This window comes from Engystomops pustulosus, chromosome 5 (genome assembly GCF_040894005.1).
Source record: "Engystomops pustulosus chromosome 5, aEngPut4.maternal, whole genome shotgun sequence".
Lineage (NCBI taxonomy): Eukaryota > Metazoa > Chordata > Amphibia > Anura > Leptodactylidae > Engystomops > Engystomops pustulosus.
The window spans coordinates 199,461,727-199,486,312 of record NC_092415.1 but is presented as its reverse complement, the minus strand read 5'-3'; the positions used below and the strand labels follow the sequence as shown (position 1 = coordinate 199,486,312).

Here is a 24,586-nt window from a genome sequence, read left to right as displayed (position 1 = left end):
CTGCAGACTGCGGAGTGACTAGGGGATCTTCACAGTGCAGACTGCGGAGTGACTAGGGGATCTGCACAGATCATAGGCTGCGGGGTGACTAGAGGATCTGCAGACTGCGGGGTGACTAGAGGATCTTCACAGTGCACAGACTGCCAAGTGACTAGAGGATCTGCACAGATAATAGGCTGCGGGTTGACTAGAGGATCTGCAGACTGTGGGGTGACTAGAGGATCTGCAGACTGTGGGGTGACTAGAGGATCTGCAGATTGCGGGGTGACTAGAGGATCTTCACAGTGCACAGACTGTGGAGTGACTAGAGGATCTTCACAGTGCACAGACTGTGGAGTGACTAGAGGATCTTCACAGTGCACAGACTGCGGAGTGACTACAGTATCTGCACAGATCATAGGCTGCGGGGTGACTAGAGGATCTGCAGATTGCGGGGTGACTAGAGGATCTTCACAGTGCACAGACTGTGGAGTGACTAGAGGATCTTCACAGTGCACAGACTGCGGAGTGACTCCAGGATCTGCACAGATCATAGGCTGCGGAGTGACTAGAGGATCTGCAGACTGTGGGGTGACTAGAGGATCTGCAGACTGTGGGGTGACTACAGAGAGACAGCCCCAAACAGCCTGCAAGAGAGAGAGAGCCCCAGAGTGCACTAGAGAGACAGCCCCAAACAGACTGCAAGAGAGAGACAGCCCCAAACAGACTGCAACTGCCCCAACAGGTTGTAGACAAGAGACAGTCCTCATCAGAGTGCAAGAGAGAGACAGTCATCAGACTGCAAGAGAGAGACAGCCCCAAACAGACTGAAAGAGAGAGACAGCCCCAAACAGACTGAAAGAGAGAGACAGCCCCAAACAGACTGAAAGAGAGAGACAGCCCCAAACAGACTGAAAGAGAGAGACAGCCCCAAACAGACTGCAAGAGACAGACAGCCAGAGTGCAAGAGAGAGACACTCCGAACAGACTGCAAGAGACAGCCCTGATCAGAGTGCAGACCACAGTGAGAGACAGCCCCGAAGAGACTGCAGGAGAGTGCATGAGAGTAACACCCAGTAAGAGAGTGACAGGCCACGCCGCAGCTCTCTCACCCCCGGGCACTGCTCCCATGTCTGTGCCGGAGCAGAGCTCGGAGCCCCCCGGTCACCCCCGGAGCCGCAGCCCCCAGCCCGAGGAGGAGCCGCTACTACACAACCCGGGAGACTCCGCCCCTTCCAGCCCCGCTGTCCCCGCCCCGTCCACAGCAGGACCCGCCCCCTCCCGCTTCCCTCCCCGCTGCTGCCCCCCGGCGGCCGCCAGCTGCATTGCACGCTGCTGTCATGGAGGAGCCAAGATGGCGGCCCTGGCCTACAACCTGGGCAAGCGGGAAATCAACCAGCACTTCAGTGTGAGGAACGCCAAGCTGCTGGCCCTGGGAGCGGCGCTGCTCATCTCCGCCTGCCATGGCCTCTTCTGGGGCTACTCCTCTCACGGTAAGTCCTGCATCACCCCCAACTTGTCGTGACAGCACTGGCTGCTACTATCGTGACAGGTGACACCTCTATGATGACAGGTGACAGCTCCCCCAGCGCCTGGCCTCCCCTGTGGGGTCTGTACCCCCTTATATGTATGTGGGGGGGATGTATATGAATATGACAACCTGCGGGTGACCCGTCTATATGACACCCTGCGGGTGACCCTTCTATATGACACCCTGTGGGTGACCGTGTCTATATGACACCCTGCGGGTGACCCGTGTCTATATGACACCCTGCGGGTGACCCGTGTCTATATGACACCCTGCGGGTGACCCGCGTCTATATGACACCCTGCGGGTGACCCGCGTCTATATGACACCCTGCGGGTGACCCGCGTCTATATGACACCCTGCGGGTGACCCGCGTCTATATGACACCCTGCGGGTGACCCGCGTCTATATGACACCCTGCGGGTGACCCGCGTCTATATGACACCCTGCGGGTGACCCGCGTCTATATGACACCCTGCGGGTGACCCGCGTCTATATGACACCCTGCGGGTGACCCGCGTCTATATGACACCCTGCGGGTGACCCGCGTCTATATGACACCCTGCGGGTGACCCGCGTCTATATGACACCCTGCGGGTGACCCGCGTCTATATGACACCCTGCGGGTGACCCGCGTCTATATGACACCCTGCGGGTGACCCGCGTCTATATGACACCCTGCGGGTGACCCGTCTATATATGACACCCTGTGGGTGACCCGTGTCTATATGACACCCTGTGGGTGACCCGTCTATATATGACACCCTGTGGGTGACCCGTACCTATTCCCACCTGCGCAAATCGCCCAAAACCGCTCGTTACGATAAAGTTTTGTGTATATCGGCCTCTGCTGCAGCCTCCTCGCACCTCTTTACTCTCGATATTGTAATATAACGTTTTATGATTAAATTTTCGGAACGTTCCACCGACACGTTAATTGTAACCGCAACGACGAGAGAAGTGATTGGTCGTTGTTATTGACGTCTCGGAGACCATGTGATGGGCTGTGGAAATTTCGGATGGCGCTTGTGCAAAATAGTGCATCCGGGATCTGAGGAGATTTACTAAAAAAACTGTAAAACTTCCCTGTGAACCGTAGATATCCGCGGCGCGGCCGTAAATCTGCGTCTGATCCGCTTATAACGCGAATATGACAATTTAAGGAAAGGGAAATTCCCTTCAAAATTTCAATTTAACTTCCGTGAAAATAATTTCTGCGCAATTTTTTTAACTCATTGAAATCCACAGCGCTGAAAAGAACCTGTAAGTTTCCGGGGGAACATCAGGGCGCGTTCCGTATTTTTTGCAGCCCCATTGACCTGTATGGAGCTCTGTCATCCGCAGGTGACAAATAAATAGATCATGCCGACATTTTTTTATTTTTATGGAAAAATCTGCGTAGAATACACCGGATCAGTGGGACATCGCGTGACAACGTCCTTGGGGGGAACCTGCACACGATCCGGATGGTTGTGTAGAAATAGACTCCATGTTGGGGCTTATTCAGATGAGCATTTTTCACGTGAGTTTCTCCTTGGACTTGTAGAAGGTCCATTTTTGGAGAAGTCGGGTCTAAGGAACCAAAACTAAGGAATGAAGGAATCTGCCGCAGCGATTGGATGATTTGGTTTCCAGGCTGTAGGACGTGAGTCTGGGGGACAGTGCTGAAGTGTAAAGCAAAGGGGACAGGAGAATGATACCCGACTGCAGAGGGTAGACGGCCCGGGGGGTCCCGCCTGTGTGGCGTACACCGGGTGTCGGGGGGGAGATTTAAAGGGTTAATAATTTGTATTCATTTTGTGAGGGGTCCCCATCTTCACGTCTGTCCCAATAACTTATTACATAGAGGAGGTCGATTATAGGACACGTCTCGTATTACCATCTGCGGAGCGTTACCTACCTGTGATCACACCCGTCCTGGGTGTCAGTGGAACGTGTATGTGTCCTCGTTACGTGGCACCTATATAAATAACCCCCCTAAAGTGGTTTCTCGGAAAGTCGGACCCCCTTGGGTATTGCAACAGCATCTTATTGCACTATTGAAGATGATACAAGGATCATACAAGGGTCGTGACCTTTCAAAGAGGCCGATCAATGGAGACTTGTAGAGTCAAACCCCCCCCCCCCCCCCCCCCGGATGATATTTACGGCTTGTCCCTCCAGTATTGGGATCCTGGACAATCCCTTTAAATCCTTCAGTTGATGATGTATATAATACTATGTATCGGCGATTGTCAGAATGTAACAATGTTCTCTCCTCGCAGGGGACGACACGTGCAGATACCTTATATCCAGCGGCCGCTTCCTGGGGGAAAACGTCTGGCAGCCCTACAGCTGTATGATGCATAAATACAAGTCCAGGTATGAACGCGTCTCTAGGACCCCCCGTACAGTCACAAGCCAAATGTCCCACTCCCCAATTCCCCTTACCCCAAATCCACCACGACAAGGAGCAGAAGAGGAGCCAGGAGCCGAGAGGATCTGTCTGTCTGCTCTGGGGTCTCCAGTGTTATTAGTCTGCTCAGTATTTGGGTGCTGGGGGGTGGTGATGGGGCATCTGAGGGGGGCTGATTACCGATGCAGCCCCTTAAAGGAGATCGACCATTATAATGAAACACTTACTCATAGATCCAGGCTACGGCACTGTGATAATCTTCTTATATTTGTCATCTATGGTCTCCTTCCTTCTAAAATCAGCTATTACAATTATGCTAATGAGCTTGAAGGGCTCTGGGGGTGATACCAGAGCCCCTCAGTGCTGCAAATTCACAGGCTGTTACAATAAGAAGAACGTGTCTCCCCCTCCGACTGTATAATCTAGTATTCGCAGGAAGTGCATGGGGAGGGGAGATCTGCTCTGCACATTGTAACAACCTGTGAAGCTGCACTGGCCATGTGACTGCCTGCAGACCCTTATGGCATCTTTTACTTCCTCTGCAGTGAAGCCGGGACCTGCCTGAGAGACCAACACCTGACCTTTGTGGGGGATTCCAGGATACGGCAGCTGTTTTATGCTTTCCTAAAGATTCTCAACCCGCAAATCAAAGAACAAGGAATCAAGGTGAGCGGCTGCGAGCTGTGGTCAGACGTCTGATGTGTGCGGTACCTCTCCTGCAGGGATCCTTCACATCTCAGACCTCTGTACACAGGAGCAGGATGACGTCTAATCACACGCACCCTCAGCGCGGGCCTCATACACATCTTATACTTCTACACACAACATCTCTCCATAAACACGCACCCTCAGCGCGGCCTCATACGCATCTTATACTTCTACACACAACATCTCTCCATAAACACGCACCCTCAGCCCGGCCTCATACACATCTTATTCTTCTATCCACATGACATAGATAACATTTTATCACCACCTCCCCATAAACATGCACCCTCAGCCCAGCCTTCTACATCTTCTACTTCTTACACTTGACATCTCTCCATAAACATGCACCCTCAGCCCAGTCTCCTACATCTTCTACTTCTATACACATGACATCTCTCCATAAACACGCACCCTCAGCTCGGCCTCATACACATCTTATACTTCTTACACATGACATAGATAACATTTTATCACCACCTCCCCATAAACATGCACCCTCAGCCCAGCCTTCTACATCTTCTACTTCTTACACATGACATCTCTCCATAAAAATGCACCCTCAGCCCGGCCTCATACACATCTTATACTTCTATCCACATGACATCTCTCCATAAACATGCACCCTTTGCCTGGCCTCATACACATCTTATACTTCTATACACATGATATCTCTCCATAAACACGCACCCTCAGCCCTGCCTCATACACATCTTATACTTCTATCCACATGACATCTCTCCATAAACATGCACCCTCTGCCCGGCCTCATACACATCTTATACTTCTATACACATGACATCTCCCCATAAACATGCACCCTCAGCCCAGCCTTCTACATCTTCTACTTCTTACACTTGACATCTCTCCATAAACACGCACCCTCTGCCCGGCCTCATACACATCTTATACTTCTTACACATGACATAGAGGACGTCTTACCTCCACCACCTCCCCATATACACATGGTTATTAGTACACTCGGACATCCCGCTCCTGACAAGGGGTTCACTAACTATTTCCTTTCATCCCTTTGTGCTCGTTCTCCATGCTGGGTCTATATATTGTGGTGATATTTTTCTCCTCTCCGCAGCATGAGAACATACCTTTTGAGGACACCAGGAATAGAGTCAGGGTGGTAAGTAGTTCCCCTACTTTAACCCCCCCCCCCCAAGCTGTGGTCTTGAAGAAACTTTATTGATATAATGACGCTGACAGACCTTCTCATGGACCGGTAACAGAACTGTGTGGATTTTTCCTTGCAGGATTTCCTGTGGTATCCGGAGGTGAACGGCTCCATGAGACAATGCTTCCAGGCCCTGGTCGAGGTTTGTGCCAACTTCACCCGCTCCTTGTGCCTGGAGGTCACAACCTCACGACCTCCTTCCTTTCCTCCTGAGATCTGGGGCTTCTCCCGGACCTCACTGATGAAATCCTCTTACATATGAGACCCCATGCTGTATATATATCTATACTTCCACGTCACATATTGAATGAGTCGGTGATGTCTTATATGCAGGGGAGGGGGTCGCCTCACCCCATGTTTAATTTATATTTCTGTCATTTATTTCCCTATAGAGTCCATCATCAAAGCCTCAGATGGTTGTAGCCGGAGCCGCCACGGTAAGCCGAAGATTCATCCATCATTATGGAAACTGCTGAACTAAACCGCCCCTTTAAGAGAGACCATTATACATAATTTGGGCTGTGATTGGGAACTTTCCTGTTTAGATCAATGGGCCGGACATTGCTGCATTTGTTTCCACTCTAGACGGCCACTGATACACTGTAGGGACGATCAGCTAGAGGGGTGATGCTCGACCTGCGGCTGTCCAGCTGTAAGAGCATGCTGGGAGTTGTAGTATTGGGTACCAGTGGTCTAGATGGAGCACTAAGGCTGTAAACAAGAACACCTTCCATCTAGATCCCATTGTAGCAGACCCTCAGCTGTGGACATGGCTGTTCTACACAAATATTCCTTATAGATGATAATTTCCGCATTTTCCAAGGTCTCAGTTACTATATCAGGACTATATAGGGGAGAATTTAGAGTCTTTAACTTGCCCCGGTCACATCCAGAGAAACATTTCAGAATTTTATCCTTATAATGTGGTTAAACTTAGCTTTGGAGAAATATTTGGGGCGCACCTATTACACTGGGGCAGATTTATTTACCCGGTCCATTCGCGATCCAGCGGTGCGTTCTCTGCGCTGGATTCGGGTCCGGCCGGGATTTATTAAGGTAGTTCCTCCGACGCTGCTGGGCTGAAAAGCATCGGAACGCACTGGAATACACCGAGCCGGGTTGAGTGAAGGTAAGTGCAAGCTCCGCGGCAGATTTTTTGTTTTAAATGCGGCTTTTTTTCCGAATCCGTCGGGTTTTCGTTCAGAAACGCCCCCCCCCCCCCCCCCCCGATTTCCGTCGCGTGCATGCCAGCGCCGATGCGCCACAATCCGATCACGTTCGCCAAAATCCCCGGGCAATTCAGGGGAAATCGGTGCAAATCGGAAATATTCGGGTAACACGTCTGGAAAACGCGAATCGGGCCCTTAGTAAATGACCCCCAATATGTCTGGTTTATGTTCCCTTTATGTGATATTTTTGGATAATTTTTCACTGCTAAATGTGGTGACGTTCCTCCTGTTATTCCTGATACAAATCGCTAAATAAATTGACAAATATCTGTTACCAAAGTAGTTTGTGTCTCTACACGGCTGGGGACTTTCAGCTCTGATACAAAATTTCCAGGAGGGGTAACAGAGGGTCAGCCCAATACATTGGGGGGGTGTTACACAATTGACAATGAATGTATAAATGGACTGAGCAGGATCTGTCAGGACATGTGACTGCTGCCCTTTAAGGCCCAGTTCACACACATTTGACCCTGTATTTGGACTTCCATATATAGGTACAATGAAATCGGAGTAATGTTTGTCTTTTTCAGTGGTCGATAAAGATGAACAATGGCAGCGCCGAGTCTCTCGCCCAATACAGAACAAATATAACGGATATCGAACCGGTCCTGGGGAAGCTGGCGGACGGCAGCGACGTCTACTGGATGTTACAAGGTGCGAGATGTGATCCGCGGTAACGCCACGTGGCACGGTGTGGTGTAGTTGGATCAATCCATTGTTGTCAGGACGGTGATATTAACCCCTTGTGATTCCCAGATCCTGTGTACGAGCAGCAGCTCAGTGACAGCCGGCGGATGATCACCAATAGGCAGATTGATGAGTACAACGAGGTGGCAGCCGCCATATTGAACGGTACCAATAGGAAGTCCAAATCCAACATCAAAATATTCAGCGTCTCAAGACTTGTCTCTGAAGAAACTATAGAGCAATCCCTGGACGGCCTCCACGTCCCGGAGATCAGCAGAGACATAGTGAGTACCAGGCAGACGGATGGGGATGTTCTGTGCTCAGCTGAGGGGCATCCTGTAGCCAGGGGTGGGCACAGAGGGTATCCTGGAGGTCAACCTGGTGTATAATTGGAGTCTTAGAGCTAAACATGATACAATGGCTGCTCTGCTGTGGGTGTCCTCCTTCCAGAACGTGTAGAGTTGGTATCCTGGGGTGAACCTAATAGTGGCCATCCTGGTGCCAGCTGTGGCTACGGTGGGCATCCTGGTGCCTGCTGTGGGGGCGGTGGCCACCCTGGTGCCTGCTGTGGGTGTCCTGGTGATTTACGTTTTTCCAGGCCAGCTGTACAGTGAGCCTCCTCGGGCTGGGCAGGGGTACTGTAAATGTCCCTGTGCCAGCCATGGTTAAGGTAGGTCATCTGGTAGGTCATTGGCACAGTGGGTGCCTTGTGGCCCGCTGTGAAATTATTGGGCATTCTTGTGGCAAGACATGGGCTATGGGTGAACACATTGATTGAGCCCTCTAGGATGGTTTGATGGGGTTAGGATGTGTGTGATTAGTGACCCAGGGGGCGCCATCCCCCAGGTCAGCGCGCGCCTCCTCTATGTGATTGCTCTGGTTCCTCTACGACCTCTTGTAACCTCTATTACAGAATGCCATGATCCTCATGAACTCCTTCTGCAACAAAGTCATGAAGCCCATCGATGGTTCCTGCTGCCAGCCCACCCCAACCGTCACCATCATCCAGAAGTTAGCGGCCAGCTTCTTCATCTTATCCATCGGGGCCTACGTGGCCATCAGCATCATCCAGAGGAACAAACACCGCAAGAACAAGATGTGCACGGACATAGAGAGCGGAGAGGAGAAGAAGCCGCCCACTGTCACCCCCGCAGCCTCCACCCTAGAGGTCGCCCTCTTCTCCTTCTCCAAGCTGGGGCTCATCATGGCCTACTTCTACTTCTGTGACCGTGCCAACCTCTATATGAAGGAGAACAAGTTCTACACCCACTCGTCATTCTTCATTCCCATCATCTACATCCTGGTGCTCGGAGTCTTCTACAATGAGAATACAAAGGAGGTAAAACTAGGAGGGGAGGGGCTTGTATTTAAAGGGATCTGTCAGCCTGTGTTGGATATTGTCCTTGGAGAGATGTATAATCAGACCTTTATGATGTATCAGCAGGACTGTGAATTATAGATGTGTATTTTAGGTTTGTACCGAGGGCATGTCATCACACAACTTTTCAGCAGAATAGTGAGTGCAGCTCTGGGGTATAATACAGGATGTAACTCAGGATCAGTACAGGATAAGTAATGTCATGTATGTACACAGTGACTGCACCAGCAGCAGAATAGTGAGTGCAGCTCTGCAGTATAATACAGGATGTAACTCAGGATCAGTACAGGATAAGTAATGTCATGTATGTACACAGTGACTGCACCAGCAGCAGAATAGTGAGTGCAGCTCTGCAGTATAATACAGGATGTAACTCAGGATCAGTACAGGATAAGTAATGTCATGTATGTACACAGTGACTGCACCAGCAGCAGAATAGTGAGTGCAGCTCTGTCAGTTTGTGCTGTAGGTGAGGATGCAGATGACGTTGTTGCGCTGATATCGGCTCTTATTGATGTAATATCTCTGTGTGTTATATTGATGCTTCTTACAATCCTGGGTAATTATTAGCTCTGCACTTTGTGTACTTTGCTCTGTAGATTGTAGTTGCACTCTGAATTTATTTTTATGTTTTTCCCCCTTAGAATATAATTGTTCTGAGTTGCAGAACGTACATTTCTGTGCTGATGTTATCAGTGTATATCAGGTTGTTATAGTCACCAAATCAGTGGAAAATCCTCACCCATTCCCCTTCCACTAGATGGCGCTATACATCACCTGTAAATCCATTACAGACATTACACCATCTATATTTCTGCACAAATATGACACAACACTGAGCACTATGCACCGAAGGAAGTGGAAGGTTATATAGGGGAGGATGAGCAGTATGGAAGGGTATATAGTGGTGATGAGCAGTATGGAAGGTTATATAGGGGAGGATGAGCAGTATGGAAGGTTGTATAGGGGAGGATTCACTGTCGCTGTTTCATCTTTGTCTCGTTTTAGACCAAATTGTTGAACCGGGATCAGACTGATGAATGGAAAGGATGGATGCAGCTCGTCATATTGATCTACCATATATCAGGAGCCAGTTCTGTAAGTGTTGTCCTGATATATACACACCCCAGCTGCTTCAGAACATCACAATACGCACACCAGCCGCTGCAGAACGTCGCTATAGGCACTGCCGCCGCTGAAGGACATCACAATAGGCACTGCAGCTGCTGCAGAACATCATAATACACGCACCTCAGCTGCTGCAGAACATCACAATACACGCACCTCAGCTGCTGCAAAACATCACAATACACGCACCTCAGCTGCTGCAGAACATCACAATATGCACACCAGCTGCTGCAGAACATCACAATACGCACACCAGCTGCTGCAGAACATCACAATACGCACACCAGCTGCTGCAGAACATCACAATACGCACACCAGCTGCTGCAGAACATCACAATACGCACACCAGCTGCTGCAGAACATCACAATACGCACACCAGCTGCTGCAGAACATCACAATACGCACACCAGCTGCTGCAGAACATCACAATACACACCGCAGCCGCACGTCGCTATAGGCACTGCAGCCGCTGCAGGACATCACAATAGGCACCTCAGCTGCTGCAGAACATCACAATAGGCTCCTCAGCTGCTGCAGAACATCACATAAGGCACCTCAGCTGCTGCAGAACATCACATAAGGCACCTCAGCTGCTGCAGAACATCACATAAGGCACCTCAGCTGCTGCAGAACATCACATAAGGCACCTCAGCTGCTGCAGAACATCACATAAGGGACCTCAGCTGCTGCAGAACATCACATAAGGCACCTCAGCTGCTGCAGAACATCACATAAGGCACCTCAGCTGCTGCAGAACATCACATAAGGCACCTCAGCTGCTGCAGAACATCACATAAGGCACCTCAGCTGCTGCAGAACGTCACATAAGGCACCTCAGCTGCTGCAGAACGTCACATAAGGCACCTCAGCTGCTGCAGAACGTCACATAAGGCACCTCAGCTGCTGCAGAACGTCACATAAGGCACCTCAGCTGCTGCAGAACGTCACATAAGGCACCTCAGCTGCTGCAGAACGTCACATAAGGCACCTCAGCTGCTGCAGAACGTCACATAAGGCACCTCAGCTGCTGCAGAACGTCACATAAGGCACCTCAGCTGCTGCAGAACGTCACATAAGGCACCTCAGCTGCTGCAGAACGTCACATAAGGCACCTCAGCTGCTGCAGAACGTCACAATACACACAACAGTTGCTGCGGGACGTCACAATGGGCACAACAGCTGCTGCGGGACGTCACAATGGGCACGACAGCTGCTGCGGGACGTCACAATGGGCACGGCAGCTGCTGCGGGACGTCACAATGGGCACGGCAGCTGCTGCGGGACGTCACAATGGGCACGGCAGCTGCTGCGGGACGTCACAATGGGCACGGCAGCTGCTGCGGGACCTCACAATGGGCACGGCAGCTTTCCCCATGGTCACCGTTAATGAATAATTCTTCTTCTGTCATTCTCCCTCCTCTCAGTTTCTTCCGGTGTACATGCACGTCCGGGTTCTGGTCGCAGCCTATTTATTCCAGACCGGATACGGACACTTTTCCTACTTCTGGCTGAAGGGGGATTTCGGCCTCTATCGCATTTCCCAGGTAGGAAGATTTCATGTGACTTTATCCTGGGTTTCACCTGCTGAGCTCCTTCCATACAGCGGCTTCTAACGTGTATTGGGTTATTTATACAAATACATAATTAAAGGGATTGTCTGCGATTGACCCCCCCCCCGCCCCCCCCCCTCTCACAGGATAGGAAATACTACTGGGGGTGACTGTGGGGATCCCCATCACTAGGACTTATAAAGCTTATAATATATTCTTACACATTAGTTTGTCTTCCCCAGGTCTTGTTCCGCCTCAACTTCTTGGTGGTCGTCCTCTGCGTAGTGATGGATCGGCCGTATCAGTTCTACTACTTTGTCCCACTGGTCACATTCTGGTTCATGGTGATTTATGGATCGTTAGCGTTATGGCCGCAGATTACCCAGAAGAAAGCAAACGGTAATAATCCGCTCCAGAGCTGCACTCACTATTCTGCTGCTGGTGCAGTCACTGTGTACATACATGACATTACTTATCCTGTACTGATCCTGAGTTACATCCTGTATTATACTCCAGAGCTGCACTCACTATTCTGCTGCTGGTGCAGTCACTGTGTACATGCATGACATTACTTATCCTGTACTGATCCTGAGTTACATCCTGTATTATACCCCAGAGCTGCACTCACTATTCTGCTGCTGGTGCAGTCACTGTGTACATACATGACATTACTTATCCTGTACTGATCCTGAGTTACATCCTGTATTATACCCCAGAGCTGCACTCACTATTCTGCTGCTGGTGCAGTCACTGTGTACATACATGACATTACTTATCCTGTACTGATCCTGAGTTACATCCTGTATTATACCCCAGAGCTGCACTCACTATTCTGCTGCTGGTGCAGTCACTGTGTACATACATGACATTACTTATCCTGTACTGATCCCGAGTTACATCCTGTATTATAACTCCAGAGCTGCACTCACTATTCTGCTGCTGGTGCAGTCACTGTGTACATACATGACATTACTTATCCTGTACTGATCCTGAGTTACATCCTGTATTATACCCCAGAGCTACACTCACTATTCTGCTGCTGGTGCAGTCACTGTGTACATACATGACATTACTTATCCTGTACTGATCCTGAGTTACATCCTGTATTATACCCCAGAGCTGCACTCACTATTCTGCTGCTGGTGCAGTCACTGTGTACATACATGACATTACTTATCCTGTACTGATCCTGAGTTACATCCTGTATTATAACTCCAGAGCTGCACTCACTATTCTGCTGCTGGTGCAGTCACTGTGTACATACATGACATTACTTATCCTGTACTGATCCTGAGTTACATCCTGTATTATACCCCAGAGCTGCACTCACTATTCTGCTGCTGGTGCAGTCACTGTGTACATACATGACATTACTTATCCTGTACTGATCCTGAGTTACATCCTGTATTATACCCCAGAGCTACACTCACTATTCTGCTGCTGGTGCAGTCACTGTGTACATACATGACATTACTTATCCTGTACTGATCCTGAGTTACATCCTGTATTATACACCAGAGCTGCACTCACTATTCTGCTGCTGGTGCAGTCACTGTGTACATACATGACATTACTTATCCTGTACTGATCCTGAGTTACATCCTGTATTATACCCCAGAGCTGCACTCACTATTCTGCTGCTGGTGCAGTCACTGTGTACATACATGACATTACTTATCCTGTACTGATCCTGAGTTTTTCTTTTCCAGCAAATAACATTTGGTACCTGGGCCTGGTGTTGAAGTTCTCTCTCCTGCTGCTGTGCATCTACGTCCTGTCCCGCTCTCAGGTAGGTCACATCTACACGTCCTCATAGTTTAATTGCAGCAGAACACAAGAAACGGTGATCAGGACGACAGCGGTGATATATTCCGGATTTGAGGACCCATAGGAAGAATTTGCAGAGGATCAGCTGCCGCGTTATTCCTACAGGCAATGATTTAAAGGGAATTGAATTTATATAAATCCCATTTCCATAAGGATTCTGCTTTAGATTTGGATTTCCCCCGTTTATTCTTCTTGCACTTGACCTATAAGAGAAGAGACGTGTCATATTTCCGATGCAAGTCTCCTCCAGTGTCATGACCTGATAGCTTCAAGTGCAATACCCAGCACAGCCACTATACAATGTGCAGCTCTTCTCATTGTCTGTGCACTCACAATACAGATCCCAGACAACCCCCCTTTAAGCATGCGGATTGGTTGCTGATCCTTAGAGAATCGTGTTCATGAAGAAATCTATTCAATCACAACTTTTCCCTTCCAGGTTTCCTTTCAGAAGATCTTTTCTCTTTGGCCACTATCCAAACTTTTTGAATTAAATGGAGAAGTCTACGAGTGGTGGTTCAGGTGGAAATTAGACCGATATGTAAGTATTCCGGCCCCTTCTCCTAAAACTTCCAGAAGAACAATTCTGGGGCCTCTTTGTTGTGATGTTCCTCTGTTATTCCTCCTTTAAATAGTTATGTTTACCTTTTCTAGTTTGTGTTGCTTTGTGATGTTGTTACAATGTTGCAGAAATGTTATTCCGGACTCTCGGAATGTTTGTCTCCTGCTATTCCTCGCTGATCTCATCCATGTGTTTTTGGGCTTCCAGGCGGTTTTCCATGGGATGCTGTTTGCATTTATCTACCTGGCGCTGCAGAAACATCAAGTGCTTTTTGAAGGGAAAGGAGAACCTCTATTTTCCACCAAAGTCTCCAATATTTTGCTCTTCTTCTCCGTCGTATCTTTTCTGGTAAGTCTTGATGGTGTGCACTGGGATAAGCCAAATGATCTCACTCTAGATATTTCCCGAATTATTCACAAGCTCCAACATACTCTACTGTTTTTATAGAGAATGAATCAGTATCGCCCTCTAGTGGGCAGGATGGCTCACTATTCAGTCTGCTTGCTAGATTTATAAGGTGATGTTTGAAGGAAATCTATTATCAAAATCCATCATGATAAACCAGGGACATAACTCATAGATCAGGCACCAGGACTGTGATAATCTTCTTATATTTGTTATCCATGGCCTCTTCCTTCTAAAATCAACTTTTATAATTAAGCTAATGAGCCAGAATGGCTTCTGTGGGCGTCACCAGAGCCCCTCTGTGCTGTAGGTACACAGGCTTCTACACTTTCTCACCACCTCTGTTTGATGTAATTGCACAGGATGAAGAAGCGGGGGGGGGGGGGGGCCTGGTAACATCCCCACAGCCCTTCTGTCTTAGCATAATTTTTAAAGTTGCTTTTAAAAGGAATACATATAAATAGATTACCAAAGTCACGGTGCCTGGATTTTTGAGTAATTGTCCTTGGTCTATCATGATTTTGATCCATCATATTAACCTACATCATATTAAACAGTTCCTTTTAATCATGTGACCTTATTGTGGAGCCACTCGGCACCAGGAAGTGAGCGGGCGCTTCCAATCTCACTGTGCGGACCCCGCCGGCGGCATGTGCGTGGATAGAAAAGTTCTTCAGTAACCGCTTGGATGGCTTGGTCTATTGATAGACAGGTCACCAATATCCGATTGGTAGGGGGTCCGCACATATATAACCTCCTATACAAGATTAATGGTGTCCTCTTCTCTCCTCAGACCTACTCCATTTGGGCCAGCAGTTGTAAAAATAAGACCGAATGCAACGAGATGCATCCAACGATTTCTGTTGTACAGGTACGGACTACTCCCATCATGTCTGGCATTCACAGGAGTTGCCCTTATTACCTGATGGATGTGGGGGTCCCAGAGTTGGGACCTGCATGAGAACGGACCCCCCCTGGCTACCCCTCTCGGGAATAGAGCCGGTCCTGCACTACTTTCCTATCAAAGTTTTATAGTAGAGCCAAAAATACCAAATCAAATGGCCTCGTCTTTGTTTGGTTCTCCTCTTTTCGGGACCCCTACTCTTGAGACAAGGTGGGATTCAGTTATGACCTATACTGTGGATATGGGACATGGTATGATTGCTTGCAGAGAGTAATTGGGCTCACAGCCCTGCGTATTGGTAAAAAGAAAGCTGTGAATTGTTACCTGATCTCCCCCCGTGACTGCTTACCTGATCTCCCCCCTCCTCCCGTGACTGCTTACCTGATCTCCCCCCTCCTCCCGTGACTGCTTACCTGATCTCCCCCATTCTCATCTCTATACAGATTTTAGCTTTCGTCCTGATAAGGAACATTCCTGGATACGCCCGCTCTGTGTATAGCTCCTTTTTTGCCTGGTTTGGCAGAATTTCTCTGGAAGTAAGTATGAGATTTTCTCTGTGATATGTTTATTTTAGAGGATTCTACTTTGTGTGCAAAACCTTAAAATCTCTTATAGCTACCGATGGCCATGAATCTGTTCATACATCTTATTTCTACTTCTACTTCTAGTTCTGCTTATGTATTTGGAGGCTTATCACAATGTAGACCTGAACTGCTGTGCAGACACCGACTCCCTTTCCCTACACTGATACGTAGCCTGTGCAGTGCACCATCTCCCTGTGCTCTCCTCTTTCTATACACTGATACACAGCCTGTGCAGTACACCATCTCCTTGTGCTCTCCTCTTTCCCTACACTGATACACAGCCCGTGCAGTACACCATCTCCATGTGCTCTCCTCTTTCTCTACACTGATACACAGCCTGTGCAGTGCTCCATCTTCTTGTGCTCTCCTCTTTCTATACACTGATACACAGCCCGTGCAGTACACCATCTCCATGTGCTCTCCTCTTTCTCTACACTGATACACAGCCTGTGCAGTGCTCCATCTTCTTGTGCTCTCCTCTTTCTATACACTGATACACAGCCTGTGCAGTACACCATCTCCCTGTGCTCTCCTCTTTCTATACACTGATACACAGCCTGTGCAGTACACCATCTCCCTGTGCTCTCCTCTTTCTATACACTGATACACAGCCTGTGCAGTACACCATCCCCCTGTGCTCTCCTCTTTCCCTACACTGATACACAGCCTGTGCAGTACACCATCTCCCTGTTCTCTCCTCTTTCCCTACGTTGATACACAGCCTGTGCAGTGCACCATCTCCCTGTGCTCTCCTCTTTCCCTACGTTGATACACAGCCTGTGCAGTGCACCATCTCCCTGTGCTCTCCTTTCTATACACTGATACACAGCCTGTGCAGTACACCATCTCCCTGTGCTCTCCTCTTTCTATACACTGATACACAGCCTGTGCAGTACACCATCCCCCTGTGCTCTCCTCTTTCTATACACTGATACACAGCCTGTGCAGCACTCCATCCCCCTGTGCTCTCCTCTTTCTATACACTGATACACAGCCTGTGCAGTACACCATCTCCCTGTGCTCTCCTCTTTCTATACACTGATACACAGCCTGTGCAGTGCACCATCTCCCTGTGCTCTCCTTTCTATACACTGATACACAGCCTGTGCAGCACTCCATCCCCCTGTGCTCTCCTCTTTCTATACACTGATACACAGCCTGTGCAGTACACCATCCCCCTGTGCTCTCCTCTTTCTATACACTGATACACAGCCTGTGCAGTACACCATCCCCCTGTGCTCTCCTCTTTCTATACACTGATACACAGCCTGTGCAGTACACCATCTCCCCGTGCTCTCCTCTTTCTATACACTGATACACAGCCTGTGCAGTGCTCCATCTCCCTGTGCTCTCCTCTCTATACACTGATACACAGCCTGTGCAGTACACCATCTCCCTGTGCTCTCCTCTTTCTCTGCACTGATACACAGCCTGTGCAGTACACCATCTCCTTGTGCTCTCCTCTTTCTCTACACTGATACACAGCCTGTGCAGTACACCATCCCCCTGTGCTCTCCACTTTCCCTACGCTGATACACAGCCTGTGCAGTACACCATCTCCCTGTGCTCTCCTCTTTCCCTACACTGATACACAGCCTGTGCAGTACACCATCCCCCTGTGCTCTCCACTATCCCTACACTGATACACAGCCTGTGCAGTACACCATCTCCCTGTGCTGTCCTCTCTATACACTGATAAACAGCCTGTGCAGCACTCCATCCCCCTGTGCTCTCCTCTTTCTATACACTGATACACAGCCTGTGCAGTACACCATCCCCCTGTGCTCTCCTCTTTCTATACACTGATACACAGCCTGTGCAGTACACCATCCCCCTGTGCTCTCCTCTTTCTATACACTGATACACAGCCTGTGCAGTACACCATCTCTCTGTGCTCTCCTCTTTCCCTACACTGATACACAGCCTGTGCAGTACACCATCCCCCTGTGCTCTCCTCTTTCCCTACACTGATACACAGCCTGTGCAGTACACCATCTCCCCGTGCTCTCCTCTTTCTATACACTGATACACAGCCTGTGCAGTACACCATCCCCCTGTGCTCTCCTCTTTCCCTACACGGAGCACTGCACAGGCTGTGTATCAATCTCCCTGTGCTCTCCTCTCTATACACTGATACACAGCCTGTGCAGTACACCATCTCCATGTGCTCTCCTCTCTATACACTGATACACGGCCTGTGCAGTACACCATCTCCTGTGCTCTCCTCTTTCCCTACACTGATACACAGCCTGTGCAGTACACCATCTCCCCGTGCTCTCCTCTTTCTATACACTGATACACAGCCTGTGCAGTACACCATCCCCCTGTGCTCTCCTCTTTCCCTACACTGATACACAGCCTGTGCAGTGCTCCATCTCCCTGTGCTCTCCTCTCTATACACTGATACACAGCCTGTGCAGTACACCATCTCCATGTGCTCTCCTCTCTATACACTGATACACGGCCTGTGCAGTACACCATCTCCCTGTGCTCTCCTCTTTCTATACACTGATACACAGCCTGTGCAGTACACCATCTCCCTGTGCTCTCCTCTCTCCCTACGCTGATACACAGCCTGTGCAGTACACCATCTCCCTGTGCTCTCCTCTTGCTATACACTGATACACAGCCTGTGCAGTACAACATCTCCCTGTGCTCTCCTCTTTCTATACACTGATACACAGCCTGTGCAGTACAACATCTCCCTGTGCTCTCCTCTTTCTATACACTGATACACAGCCTGTGCAGTGCTCCATCTCCCTGTGCTCTCTTCTTTCTATACACTGATACACAGCCTGTGCAGTACACCATCTCCCTGTGCTCTCCACTATCCCTACACTGATACACAGCATGTGCAGTGCACCATCTCCCTGTGTTCTCCTCTTTCCCTACACTGATACACAGCCTGTGCAGTACACTATCTCCCTGTGCTCTCCTCTTTCTATACACTGATACACAGCCTGTGCAGTGCTCCATCTCTCTGTGCTCTCCTCTTTCTATACACTGATACACAGCCTGTGCAGTACACCATCCCCCTGTGCTCTCCTCTTGCTATACACTGATACACAGCCTGTGCAGTACACCATCTTCCTGTGCTCTCCTCTTTCTATACACTGATACACAGCCTGTGCAGTACACCATCTCCCCGTGCTCTCCTCTTTCTATACACTGATACACAGCCTGTGCAGTACACCATCTCCCTGTGCTCTCCTCTTGCTATACACTGATACACAGCCTGTGCAGTACACCATCTCCCCGTGCTCTCCTCTTTCTATACACTGATACACAGCCTGTGCAGTACACCATCTTCCTGTGCTCTCCTCTTTCTCTGCACTGATACACAGCCTGTGCAGTACACCATCTCCCTGTGCTCTCCTCTTTCTATACACTGATACACAGCCTGTGCAGTACACCATCTTCCTGTGCTCTCCTCTTGCTATACACTGATACACAGCCTGTGCAGTACACCATCTTCCTGTGCTCTCCTCTTTCTCTGCACTGATACACAGCCTGTGCAGTACACCATCTCCCTGTGCTCTCCTCTTTCTATACACTGATACACAGCCTGTGCAGTACACCATCCCCCTGTGCTCTCCTCTTGCTATACACTGATACACAGCCTGTGCAGTACACCATCTTCCTGTGCTCTCCTCTTGCTATACACTGATACACAGCCTGTGCAGTACACCATCTTCCTGTGCTCTCCTCTTTCTATACATTGATACACAGCCTGTGCAGTACACCATCCCCCTGTGCTCTCCTCTTGCTATACACTGATACACAGCCTGTGCAGTACACCATCTTCCTGTGCTCTCCTCTTTCTATACATTGATACACAGCCTGTGCAGTACACCATCCCCCTGTGCTCTCCTCTTGCTATACACTGATACACAGCCTGTGCAGTACACCATCTCCCTGTGCTCTCCTCTTTCTATACACTGATACACAGCCTGTGCAGTACACCATCTCCCTGTGCTCTCCTCTTTCTATACACTGATACACAGCCTGTGCAGTGCACCATCTCCCTGTGCTCTCCTCTTTCCCTACACTGATACACAGCCTGTGCAGTACACCATCTCCCTGTGCTCTCCTCTCTATACACTGATACACAGCCTGTGCAGTACACCATCTCCCTGTGCTCTCCTCTTTCTATACACTGATACACAGCCTGTGCAGTACACCATCTCCCAGTGCTCTCCTCTTTCTATACACTGACACACAGCCTGTGCAGTACACCATCTCCCTGTGCTCTCCTCTTTCTATACACTGATACACAGCCTGTGCAGTGCACCATCTCCCTGTGCTCTCCTCTTTCTATACACTGATACACAGCCTGTGCATGACACCATCTTCCTGTGCTCTCCTCTTTCTATACACTGATACACAGCCTGTGCAGTACACCATCCCCCTGTGCTCTCCTCTTTCTATACACTGATACACAGCCTGTGCAGTACACCATCTCCCTGTGCTCTCCTCTTTCTATACACTGATACACAGCCTGTGCAGTACACCATCTTCCTGTGCTCTCCTCTTTCTATACACTGATACACAGCCTGTGCAGTACACCATCCCCCTGTGCTCTCCTCTTTCTATACACTGATACACAGCCTGTGCAGTGCACAATCTCCCTGTGCTCTCCTCTTTCCCTACACTGATACACAGCCTGTGCAGTGCTCCATCTCCCTGTGCTCTCCTCTTTCTATACACTGATACACAGCCTGTGCAGTACACCATCTCCCTGTGCTCTCCTCTTTCTATACACTGATACACAGCCTGTGCAGTACACCATCTCCCTGTGCTCTCCTCTTTCTATACACTGATACACAGCCTGTGCAGTACACCATCTTCCTGTGCTCTCCTCTTTCTATACACTGATACACAGCCTGTGCAGTACACCATCCCCCTGTGCTCTCCTCTTTCTATACACTGATACACAGCCTGTGCAGTACACCATCTCCCTGTGCTCTCCTCTTTCTATACACTGATACACAGCCTGTGCAGTACACCATCTCCCTGTGCTCTCCTCTTTCTATACACTGATACACAGCCTGTGCAGTACACCATCTTCCTGTGCTCTCCTCTTTCTATACACTGATACACAGCCTGTGCAGTACACCATCTCCCTGTGCTCTCCACTATCCCTACACTGATACACAGCATGTGCAGTGCACCATCTCCCTGTGTTCTCCTCTTTCCCTACACTGATACACAGCCTGTGCAGTACACCATCTCCCTGTGCTCTCCTCTTTCTATACACTGATACACAGCCTGTGCAGTGCTCCATCTCTCTGTGCTCTCCTCTTTCTATACACTGATACACAGCCTGTGCAGTGCACCATCTCCCTTTGCTCTCCTCTTTCCCTACACTGATACACAGCCTGTGCAGTACACCATCTCCCTGTGCTCTCCTCTCTATACACTGATACACAGCCTGTGCAGTACACCATCTCCCTGTGCTCTCCTCTTTCTATACACTGATACACAGCCTGTGCAGTGCTCCATCTTCCTGTGCTCTCCTCTTTCTATACACTGATACACAGCCTGTGCAGTACACCATCTCCCCGTGCTCTCCTCTTTCTATACACTGACACACAGCCTGTGCAGTACACCATCTCCCTGTGCTCTCCTCTTTCTATACACTGATACACAGCCTGTGCAGTGCACCATCTCCCTGTGCTCTCCTCTTTCCCTACACTGATACACAGCCTGTGCAGTGCTCCATCTCCCTGTGCTCTCCTCTTTCTATACACTGATACACAGCCTGTGCAGTACACCATCTTCCTGTGCTCTCCTCTTTCTATACACTGATACACAGCCTGTGCAGTACACCATCCCCCTGTGCTCTCCTCTTTCTATACACTGATACACAGCCTGTGCAGTACACCATCTCCCTGTGCTCTCCTCTTTCTATACACTGATACACAGCCTGTGCAGTACACCATCTCCCTGTGCTCTCCTCTTTCTATACACTGATACACAGCCTGTGCAGTACACCATCTTCCTGTGCTCTCCTCTTTCTATACACTGATACACAGCCTGTGCAGTACACCATCCCCCTGTGCTCTCCTCTTTCTATACACTGATACACAGCCTGTGCAGTGCACCATCTCCCTGTGCTCTCCTCTTTCCCTACACTGATACACAGCCTGTGCAGTGCTCCATCTCCCTGTGCTCTCCTCTTTCTCTACACTGATACACAGCCTGTGCAGTACACCATCTCCCTGTGCTCTCCTCTTTCTATACACTGATACACAGCCTGTGCAGTACACCATCTCCCTGTGCTCTCCTCTTTCTATACACTGATACACAGCCTGTGCAGTACACCATCTTCCTGTGCTCTCCTCTTTCTATACACTGATACACAGCCTGTGCAGTACACCATCCCCCTGTGCTCTCCTCTTTCTATACACTGATACACAGCCTGTGCAGTACACCATCTCCCTGTGCTCTCCTCTATGCCTACACTGATACACAGCCTGTGCAGTGCTCCATCTCCCTGTGCTCTCCTCTTTCTCTACACTGATACACAGCCTGTGCAGTACACCATCTCCCTGTGCTCTCCTCTTTCTATACACTGATACACAGCCTGTGCAGTACACCATCTCCCCGTGCTCTCCTCTTTCTATACACTGATACACAGCATGTGCAGTGCACCATCTCCCTGTGTTCTCCTCTTTCCCTACACTGATACACAGCCCGTGCAGTACACCATCCCCCTGTGCTCTCCTCTTTCTATACACTGATACACAGCCTGTGCAGTACACCATCTCCCTGTGCTCTCCTCTTTCTATACACTGATACACAGCCTGTGCAGTACACCATCTCCCTGTGCTCTCCTCTTTCTCTACACTGATACACAGCCTGTGCAGTACACCATCTCCTGTGCTCTCCTCTTTCTATACACTGATACACAGCCTGTGCAGTACACCATCTCCCTGTGCTCTCCTCTTTCTATACACTGATACACAGCCTGTGCAGTGCTCCATCTCCCTGTGCTCTCCTCTTTCTCTACACTGATACACAGCCTGTGCAGTACACCATCTCCCTGTGCTCTCCTCTTGCTATACACTGATACACAGCCTGTGCAGTACACCATCTCCCTGTGCTCTCCTCTTTCTATACACTGATACACAGCCTGTGCAGTACACCATCTCCCTGTGCTCTCCTCTTTCTATACACTGATACACAGCCTGTGCAGTACACCATCTTCCTGTGCTCTCCTCTTTCTATACACTGATACACAGCCTGTGCAGTACACCATCCCCCTGTGCTCTCCTCTTTCTATACACTGATACACAGCCTGTGCAGTACACCATCTCCCTGTGCTCTCCTCTATGCCTACACTGATACACAGCCTGTGCAGTGCTCCATCTCCCTGTGCTCTCCTCTTTCTCTACACTGATACACAGCCTGTGCAGTACACCATCTCCCTGTGCTCTCCTCTTTCTATACACTGATACACAGCCTGTGCAGTGCACCATCTCACTGTGCTCTCCTCTTTCTATACACTGATACACACCATGTGCAGTACACCATCTCCCTGTGCTCTCCTCTTTCTATACACTGATACACAGCCTGTGCAGTACACCATCCCCCTGTGCTCTCCTATTTCTATACACTGATACACAGCCTGTGCAGTACACCATCTCCCTGTGCTCTCCTCTTTCTATAAACTTAAATATATGTGAAATAGCATGATGTATTTGTTTTGTCTTGCAGTTATTCATCTGTCAGTATCACATCTGGCTGGCGGCCGACACAAAGGGGATCCTGGTCCTCATCCCGGGGAACCCCATGCTCAACATCATCATCAGCACCTTCATCTTCGTGTGCGTAGCGCATGAGATCTCACACATCACCAACGACCTGGCGCAGATCTTGGTGCCTAAGGACATGTCGGCGCTGACTAAGCGGTTACTGTGCATCACCAGCTTCTTTTTTACACTCCTGTTTTTATCTGCGGTACAGCATTAGCCTGGACGTACGGTATTACGTGGTGTTACCTTGTGTCGCAGGAGGGTCGGAGGACGCGACTCTGATGTCACCTTTGTACACGTTACGAAGCTTAAGACTCCAGAAACTCTGGAGGACGCACTTATCTGTACATAGGAAGCGGCCTGGGCCGCCTGCTAACGACTGACTACTACTCGGGCCATGCTGGGAGTAGTAGTGTCACAGTAGCTGCTAAACCTCGGGTGTGACGAAGGAAAAACAACAACAACAAAATTTGTACAGACGGAAACTTTTTTGTTATTTAATAAGGAAAACTTTTTGGTTTACACGTTTCTAAATTCAAGGAGCGATCCCTTCCGCCTTTTGCGTTTGCTACGGGGGGTGAAAGGCGTTACTGACCGTGGAAGCTGTGAAGAGGCGGAGCCTATGGGTGCCGCCCTGTAGATAAGAGGATGTAATCCTACTAGGAAAACCACTGAGGGATTGGGATTTTATTGTGTTTTGGTGAAAATTTAGGATGTGAGTGGAAACTAATGTATAGATCTGCATAGGGTGGGGGCCGGGGGTCACCATTGGATAAGCCAC

The 24,586-nt window shown here is 49.3% G+C and overlaps 1 protein-coding gene across 1 annotated transcript; it reads left to right on the top strand.

Moving 5' to 3' along the window:
• The first annotated feature begins 1,273 nt into the window (after positions 1-1,273).
• On the top strand, positions 1,274-24,327 carry CASD1 (CAS1 domain containing 1). Its single transcript, XM_072154334.1, has 18 exons — positions 1,274-1,472; positions 3,772-3,868; positions 4,448-4,568; positions 5,701-5,745; positions 5,873-5,935; positions 6,186-6,230; positions 7,553-7,676; positions 7,779-7,993; positions 8,623-9,048; positions 10,096-10,185; positions 11,641-11,760; positions 12,009-12,165; positions 13,476-13,555; positions 14,033-14,134; positions 14,363-14,503; positions 15,354-15,431; positions 15,908-16,000; positions 23,768-24,327. Exons 1-18 carry the CDS (start codon positions 1,334-1,336, stop codon positions 24,020-24,022), a joined length of 2,391 nt encoding a protein of 796 aa, XP_072010435.1. The 5' UTR covers positions 1,274-1,333; the 3' UTR covers positions 24,023-24,327.
• The last annotated feature ends 259 nt before the right edge of the window (positions 24,328-24,586 follow it).